Source organism: Episyrphus balteatus, chromosome 2, assembly GCF_945859705.1.
Source record: "Episyrphus balteatus chromosome 2, idEpiBalt1.1, whole genome shotgun sequence".
Taxonomy (NCBI): Eukaryota; Metazoa; Arthropoda; class Insecta; order Diptera; family Syrphidae; genus Episyrphus; species Episyrphus balteatus.
In genome coordinates, this window is record NC_079135.1 from 50068633 (window position 1) to 50078274 (window position 9642).

A 9642-nucleotide genomic window follows, 5' to 3' on the forward strand; every position below is an offset into this window, starting at 1 on the left:
ATGTGTGGTCTATCTAAATGCGTCTCTGAAGGCAAAGTTTAATTTTTAAAAAATTAACCACTTTTCAACCCGCAAATTTTTTTGCACAGTACTTGCACAATTATAAAAAAAAAACTTGAAACATGGGAATAAAAAAAAAATAGTTCAAATTGGGGGTATCTCGAAATAAAAAAAAAATGTTGCGAACCATTATGAATTGTGATAATTCGAAAGAAGGAGTTTTTCACTGCTTCAGCCAGATTCATTAAACAACAATGAACTTTGTTCACAAGAGGTATATTTTAATTGCTCTACATTTCTCTTTGAAAAAAGTACAAAATAGTCCCATTACAAAAACTTTTAGTTCACAAGAAACAAGTGAAAGCATCAAATTATGGTAAAATGATCATTTATTTCATAAAGATAAAATTAAATGCTTGAAACGACTAATCGATATTATATATTTCATTTTATTATTATATTGTTTTTGTTTTTTTTTGTTTAACTAATTAGTGTTTTTATTTGTATTCACTCAGATAACTTGGCCCAGTAAATTTGTGAAAAGACATATTTGACATAGATCGGACAAATTGATCCTTAGCATCACGTTTGTTAACACCATCCGGTGTTACCGAAGCTCGAATTAACTCCCTCAAACTTGCAGATATTTTGGCTGTTTCTTTCATTGCATTATTTTGTTTTCGTTTATTTTCAATAAAACGTTCCGTTTTATCATTTTTCTGTGAGATAAGTTGCTTCAGTTGAGCCTTTCTCATATTCTCGAATTCCTGGGTTTCACGAAAATTTTCCTCATGAACAAGCTGTTCAATGTAATTATCGTAACGCAACCGTCTCAAATAACTATCAAGCATATGATGACGAATTTTATCAGCTCGTTGAAGTTGCTCTTCGAGTTTGTGGCTTATTTCGCATTTGCGAAGTTGCTCGTCCAACGTTTGTTCCTCTTGGACAATGGAAACTGCTTCACTCTTTCTCAACTCGTTGTTTCGGCGTTGAGCTTGTAACACATCCTTCTCAACCTGAACCAATTTTAAACGTCATTTAGCTTTTTTGTCTTTTTCTCGCAAACTAGCTCGGAGTCGTTGCAATTCGTCCATGTCACGCTGAGCAATTTCATTAAGTCTGGCCTTGGTTAGCTGATAGTCTTGAAATTGTTTGTTTTTGATAGCCTTCTTGAACTCCTCCGTTTGCTCACATTTCAAAAGTTCCCTTTCGTATTGTTCGTTTTCCCAGAACTTCTGTGCCAACCAAGCATTTTCATTATCTATAATTTTTTCACCACGTTTCTTAGCCATTCGATTGAGAATTTTCTTATCACAGAGAGGAATTTTTTCGAAGGCCTTGGATATTGTAGGTGAGAGGCAGAGATTTCGCATTGGTTCACAAAGGTCTATAGATTCCGTACTAGACCATCGTGGAAATCGTGATGAGTCCTTTAGACGAGGAAGCTTTTCATTGAAATTGAGTTCCTTCAGGATTTTACAGTCTTTGGTGTAAAAGGAAGAGGCACTCTTGGATCGTTTGAGTTTAGTGCCGTTTGATTTTGTGTTTCTTTTCTGAGAAGCCTTTTTACTATTCGATTTACTGCTTATTGATGGTTGTAATCGTACTGATGAAGGTCCTGCTTCTAGACAGTTTTCTGTATTAAGCGCACTGTGAGAACTGTAGCAATCACATTGACAAATTTCACAGCAAGTGTCTGCAATTGTTTCCAACATGTCCAAGTAACGGAGGTGCACATCCCGATTGGAAGTTTTATTTTTACCTGATGTCGTGGACATGTTGAACTAAAGAACGAACACTTTCAGCTTTAAACTGAATTTGCATGCGAAAAAAAAAATTGTTTCTTTGAGATTTCTAGGTCAAGTGAAATTGGATAATATTTCAAGTTGTTTATTTTGTATTGATTACAAATTTAACTGGTTACCATGGAAACGTCTTTGCAGGCATGTGCCGAGGACATTGTTTTAGAATGTGCAATGGACGTTTCAAAGAAAATTCCTTTGCTTAACTTTTAACAGATAACTTTTAGGTAAAAGAAATTGTGTTACGTCGGATAATTTATGAACTGTAGGTAGGAACATACCAATGTTTGTATTTATGTATATCATTTCTATTTTTGTGTTAATATAAATAACTTTAACCCTTGATCTTAAATAAATAAAATGAACAACTTGGTCGCACGTTCTTGCTTTTGTAGTTCGAAACACTTAAGATAGTTAAGTGCATTAACTATAGTTTATATATTGGACATGCTGAAATGGGAAAATTAGCTTGTAATACACTTTTTATGCTACAATTCATAAAAAAATGTTTTTAATTTAATATCTTAAGAAATTTAATAAAAATAAAAAAATAATTTAAGGTTTTAAGATTATAAAAATATTTTTTCAATTTGTTTTGGCTAAACCAAACCAAGAATGCAATTTAATTTTTTTGTAAAAGAAAAAATAAATTAAATTCTTGTTTTTTTTTAATATATTTTTTTGTATACAAATGTTAAAAAATAAAAAATTGCCATTACAACGAAAATATTAATCAGTACAACGAAATTGATTTTTCCAAAAAAATGATTGAAATTAAAATTTTCTTTAGGTACATATCAAAAAAAAATATTTTTTTAAATCTTTTTTTAAATCTTAATTCTTAACATTATATTAAGTGAGCTATCCAATTTAGTGAAGTATATAATAAAATTGTTAAGAATATTTCATAAATAAAAAAAGAAGTTTTTAAGAAGAAGAAGAAAACGTAAACAATATTTTGTTTTGTGAACTTTATGAAATAAAAAGAAAGGTAGTCATAAAAACTCCTGGTACAAGCAAATGCAAAAACACCAGCATTCAGTTGGCCTTAGAAACGGAACAATACAAAACCGGGAGGCTTGCCGCCGATTTCTGAGGTCAACCCGGCGAACCCCACAGGCGGATCACTAGTGTGAAGCAGGAACGTGGGAAGGTTATGATCCCCTCGACATCGAGATCATAACAGCGCCGAGAAAAAGGAAGAAGAAGATGAAATAAATTCAATTTGATGTTTGGTTTTGATCTGTAGTCAAAAATAATGCGTTTCGCCCAGGCACAACAGTTGGGGCAATATTCTTTTTAGGTGTCTGAATTTAATCAAATTCCCCTAAAATAATATAGTTTACAGTGAGTTTTCACTGTAAAATATATATGTAAGTGTTGGTAATCATCAACTACAAATTTTGCGTATAAGAAGGGTACAACAGCATCTTACTGATGATCCCAACTGATGTAAAACGCATTATTTTGGACTACAGGTGAAAACATAAAATAAAAAAATGGGTTTCTTAAAAAATCCGACTTTTTTGATTAGGTAGTTTTTCCATATACATATATTATTTTTGTATTTTTTGTACCCTTTCCGAACTCAATCTGTATTTTTCGTACAAAAAAAAGTTGAAATAACAATTATGATATTACGATGATAGAGAATCCAAAAAAAGTGGGTCCCGGAAGTCCGTCTGTCTGCTCGTCTGTCTGTCTGTATAAGGAACTACAGCCTAAACAGATGAACCGATTGACTTCAAACTTGGTATGTAGCATTTTTTGGAGACTCTCCAGAGGGGTTTTTGGAATTAATTTTGCTGGACCAAAAATAACGGTTGCAACGAATTTGTTAAAAAAAATTCAGATACCTATTAGTTTTTTTGGCAAGGTCTATCTTATGATGAACAATTTTTTTTTCAGAAATCATTATTAACGGTACCTGCCATAGAACCGGCTTTTTTTCAATTTCAACGAAATTTTTTTAATACAAAAGTACTTATATAATTTTAATATACCTAAGCCAAATAATTTTTGAATTTTTGAAAAAAATTTTAAAGTTTTATTATAAAAAATGAAATTTTCGAAAACCGGACATTGATTTTTTTTGAAATTTTGGTTTTAGATGTTGTTAAGGGATTTCTACAATATGACATGCCAATTTTATTTTAATTTTTTTTTTCCAAAAAAATTATTTATAAAAAATTAGTTTTTTAAAAAACGGCTCTAACGATTTTGAAAATTTTTTTTCTAAAAATGCATCTTAATTATAAAATAAAGCTGCGTTCTTGTTTTGGAGGGCAATTTGATTTCTGATTTTGTTTTATTCCTTTAAAAACGAATTTTATGTTTTTTTAATTTTTTTTATATGCCTACATTTCCCAAATTTTTATATAAAAAGACTTAAAAATTTAAGCAACTTAAACTCTAACATCAAATTCGTGCGACCCAGTCGTGCATTTTATTTAACAGATAAACAGATAAAAGAAGCTTAATGAATATTCTACCTTTTACCATTGGTTTTTCAATGAAAATAGTGGAAAACCCTATCCTTTTGGATTTTTGACCGGAAATGGTGACAGTAACACAACGCGTACCCAAAGCAGTTTCGTAATAATCACTTTTTAAAAAGTTTGAAATTTTTTTATACAAAAATATGATGTAATTCTTATTGAATTTAATTGTTGTATTAATTTCTGCCTTCTTAAGAAAGAATACAAACTATAAAATCACGCAAAATATTTCCTAAACCCAAAAAAGTTGGAAAGTTGAAAAAAGGAACCAATAAAGTGTTGTAATTAGCATTTACACTTTACGTTTAAATACTTTGATTTTAATATTTTAATTGATCAAGTTTGTAGTTCGTTTTTCATTTGTATAAAATTTATAATATTTTTCATTACTCAATTTTGCTTCAATAAATTAAATCCTTATTCTTTTGTAAAAAGATTTTCTTTCACTTATTCTGGATATATCTATTGGCAATACGTGGAACCACACTGCATTCAAGAACATTTTTCCAACAGGTTTTGGGCCCAGTGTGTGTCAAAGAAATATAAATTTGAGAATTTTTAGAATTTTAAAGAACCATAAAGAACAAAAGATGGCTGAAGGAGGAAAATTCAATATTTCGAAACTGAACAATGGGAACTTTTCAATATGGAAGTTCAAGACTGAGTTAATGTTAATCAAGGATGGGTTATATGATGTAATAACTGAACCTAGGCCAGAAAAAGTTGATGCAGTCTGGCAAAAGAGAGACGATCAAGCGAGAGCAGTTATTGGACTTTTGGTTGAAGATGACCAGCTTGTGCATATAAGGCGTGCGAAGTCAGCAAAAGAAGCGTGGGATGCATTGAAGAGCTACCATGAAAAGAGTGAAATGAGCAATAAGGTGCATTTGATGAGAAAAATTTGCTCTATGCGGCTTGATGAAGGTGGCGATGTCCAAGCTCATATAAATCATATGGTCGAGTTATTTGAAAAGCTAAGAGATATCGGTGAAACTGAACTCTCCGACAACTGGAGGGTTGCCATGTTAAATAGTAGCTTGCCAAGAAGTTTCGACACTTTGATTACAGCAATTGAATCGCGTCCGGCAAAGGACCTTACTTTTGGCTTGGTCCAATCAAAGTTGTTAGGAGAGTATGAACGAAGAAAAGAAACCGACGTAGCTTATAAAGATACAATTCTTAAAGTAGTAACCAAAAGAGAAAAGACTTGTTTCTTTTGCAAAGGAAAGGGCCATTTCAAACAAGACTGTAAGAAATATAAAGAATGGAAATCCAATGCAAATAAGAGCAAGTCAAATGCAGCTAATAAGGTAGAAAATCAACCAGAGTTTTTATTTATGGCTGGAAATCAGCAAGATGGTTGGATTGTTGATTCTGGTGCCACATGCCACATTGCCAGTGATAGAAGTTTTTTCCAAGAACTTGATACTAGTCATCACGAGAAAATCAATGTGGCGAATGGCAATCAAGTTACATCTGAAGGTCGTGGAAGTGGAATTCTTAAATTCTTGAACCAGGAGAATGAAGAATTTTCAGCGAAACTAACAGATGTTTTGTATGTTCCTGCTATTGGTGGCAATCTTCTGTCTGTAAGGAAGCTCAATGAGAAAAATCTTTCGGTTGATTTCAAGAAGAATTTTTGTGAAATCAAACAAGGCCATCGACAGATTGCAGTGGCAGATCTCAAATCCAATCTATTCAAGTTGCGGCAAACGGCTAGTAAGGCTTATTCAGCAGTTGAGCACAAAGGTGATTGCGTTCACTACTGGCACAGAGTATGTGGTCATCGCGATCCTCAAGCAGTTGTAGACATGTGCTCAAAGGGCCTGGTTGAAGGTGTCAAGCTATCTGTGTGCGGTTTGAAACATAGTTGTGAAATTTGTCTGGAAAGCAAATCCACAAGACTACCATTTCCGAAGAAAAGTTTAAGTAAATCAGTAGCTCCCCTCGATTTAATTCATACGGATGTCTGCGGACCGATGCCGACAGTATCACCAAGTGGCAAAAGGTATATTGTTACGTTTATTGATGACTTTACGAGGTATACTGTAATTTACTTGTTGAAGCACAAGTCGGAAGTCTTTAGTAAAATGCAGGAGTACGTAGCAATGGTGAAAACTATGTTCCACAGAAAGCCAAAGATGATTAGATCAGATCGAGGAGGAGAATATACTGGTAATGAAGTGGTGAAGTTCTTGAAGAACGAAGGTATCCAGATCCAATACACAGCTGCATATTCACCTGAGCAAAACGGAGTTGCAGAACGAAAAAACCGCACTCTGATTGAAATGGCTCGGTGTATGTTATTGGATGCAAGTCTTCAGAATACGTTTTGGGCAGAAGCAGTGACGGCAGCTAACTACATGCAGAACAGGCTACCAACAAGAGCTTCATTGGTGACTCCTTATGAAGGATGGACTGGTTGTAAACCTAACATCAATCACTTTCGCATTTTTGGTTTGAAATGTTATGTCCATATTCCAAGCGAAAAGAGAAGGAAAATGGATAGTACTGCGAAACAGGCGATTTTTGTTGGGTATGATGAGCAATCCAAAGCTTATCGTTGCTATGATCTATCTTCAAGACAAGTCGTAGTGAGCCGGGATGTACGTTTCGCAGATTGTGTTGGGATGAAAACAGCTGAGACTCCCTTCATAGCGGAACATTTAGAAGAACCAAATCCTGAAAAAGCATCAGTTCCAGTTGAATTTGATTTCGGTTTCAAAAATCCATATGAGGTTATTGAGAGTCAAGATACAGAACAAGAAACTGAGCAACAACTATGTGAAACTGAGCATCAAGAATGTGATGATAATGAAATGATGGTACAAGAAAATATTTCAGATCATCAAGAAGAGACAGTTTCAATAAGGCGGTCGGAGAGATCCAATAAAGGAGTTCCACCAGAAAAGTTAATTCAAATTATGAACGTGACAGAAGAAGAAAAAGTTGAGCCTAAGAATTTGAAAGATGTGATGTCCAGCAAAAATAAAGAGGAATGGCTTTCTGCAATGAAGGAAGAAATATATTCCTTGAAGAAAAATGGTACCTGGGAATTGTGTGAACTTCCAAAAGACAAGAATGTGGTTGGCAGTAAATGGGTATTCAAGATGAAGAAAGGACCAGATGAAAAAATAACACGATACAAGGCTCGTCTGGTCGCTCAAGGATTCTCTCAGAAATACGGTACTGATTATGACCAGGTATTTGCTCCGGTGGTCAAACAAACAACATTACGAATATTACTTTCAATCGCTGGAAAAAATAATATGACGGTACAACATCTTGATGCGAAGACGGCGTTTCTTAACGGTGAGTTACATGAAATTATTTTTATGAAACAGCCACCAGGTTTTGAAGAAGAAGGTAGAGAGCATTTAGTTTGTTTGTTAAAAAAGAGCCTTTACGGGCTTAAGCAGGCAGCCAGAGCCTGGAATGATGCGATTCATTCTGTATTAATGAGTACAAAATTCAATCAGAGTAGAGCAGATCCATGTTTTTATTTTAAAAGAGAAAAAGAACATTGGTGCTATATTTTAATATATGTAGATGATTTAATTGTGGCCAGTAAGAATCTAAATATGATTGAATTTGTGCAGACAACTTTATCATCCAAATTTGAAATGAAGAATTTGGGAAATGTTAAGAACTATTTAGGCCTTGAAGTTGAAAAAGATGAGAAAGGAAATTATAATATTTGTCAACAAAATTACATTGAGCAGATTGTCAAAGATTTTGGTTTAGCAGATTCAAAATTATCAAATGTTCCTATAGATCCAAATTACGGGAAGCAAGTAGACAAATCCGAAATTTTGATTGACAATTCTAAATATCAAAAGCTTATAGGATGTTTACTATATATATCAGTAAATACTCGTCCTGATATATCAGCAAGTGTTTCAATCATGGCGCAAAAGGTCAGTCAACCGACACAAACGGACTGGAACGAGTTAAAACGTATGTTGAGATACTTAAAAGGAACCTCGAAGTTAAAACTTGCATTAAGTACATATGATGAAAACAAAAACTTTTATGGTTACGCGGATGCAAATTGGGCTGAAGACAGATTAACTCGAAAATCAAATACTGGTTACGTATTCAAGTTAAACGGCGGAGTTGTAAGTTGGACATGTCGAAAACAACCTTGTGTGGCACTCTCTTCAACAGAAGCTGAATTCATTGCTCTATCGGAAGCATGCAAGGAAGCTTCATGGATTCGTCGTATATTGATTGAAATTCAAGAATTAAAAGAAGAACCAACAAAAATATACGAAGACAATCAAAGCTGTTTAAAACTAATTGAAGAAGAAAAATTTTCAAACAGAACTAAGCACATCGATACCCGATTTCATTTTGTAAAAGACTATGTGAAAAAAGGTATAGTTATTTGCAAATACTGTCCTACAGAAACTATGGTAGCTGATTTACTAACTAAACCACTGATGGCTACACGACATACAATGTTAAGAGACCTATGTGGTATACGTTTGTGTAAATGAGGAGGAGTGTTGTAATTAGCATTTACACTTTACGTTTAAATACTTTGATTTTAATATTTTAATTGATCAAGTTTGTAGTTCGTTTTTCATTTGTATAAAATTTATAATATTTTTCATTACTCAATTTTGCTTCAATAAATTAAATCCTTATTCTTTTGTAAAAAGATTTTCTTTCACTTATTCTGGATATATCTATTGGCAATACGTGGAACCACACTGCATTCAAGAACATTTTTCCAACATAAAGAACTGATCGGTCTAAAACTTTTCACAAAAGTCGAAAATTAAGACATTTTTACGGGACACCCTTTAACACTCCTCACTGCCTGAACTAAAAGAAAACTCCAAATTTAGTTTTGCTTATACTACTTATTCGTTTGGTTTTTTGATATTATTGTTAATTATAATCTGGCCCGATCGGTATCCAGCAGTGTCATGCTTAATTAAGATTTTGTATTTCATTTTATTGTTGAAATTTTGTTATTCTCTTCTCTTCCTATATTCATTGAACTTTGTATTATTTTTTCGTTGGAAAATAAACTTACCATTTTCCTTTCAACATTTTTTGGTGAGTGTAAAACTTAAAAGTGGGAGCGTTGGTATAAAATTGAATTAACATAAAATAGGTAGACTAACCCAAACCCACACACAAATATTGCCTACTCACTTACTCAGTCAAACTAAGTGCTCTGTTAAATTCTCTATTTACAAAAAAAAAATTAAAGCAAATAAAAAAAGAAAATCCAAAGTAAAAATTATATGCATTGAATATTCCACGACAGAGTACGGACGTACATAATAATGACTTCAATTCATTCGAGACCGCGATACAAGTAACAC

General features: G+C 33.1%; 1 protein-coding gene across 1 annotated transcript; it reads right to left on the reverse strand.

Moving 5' to 3' along the window:
- Nucleotides 1-496: 496 nt before the first annotated feature.
- Nucleotides 497-2197, reverse strand: LOC129908389 (nucleoprotein TPR). Its single transcript, XM_055984845.1, is given in 1 exon segment — nucleotides 497-2197. A coding segment is annotated over 1 exon segment (1284 nt). The 5' UTR covers nucleotides 1782-2197; the 3' UTR covers nucleotide 497.
- Nucleotides 2198-9642: the final 7445 nt, after the last annotated feature.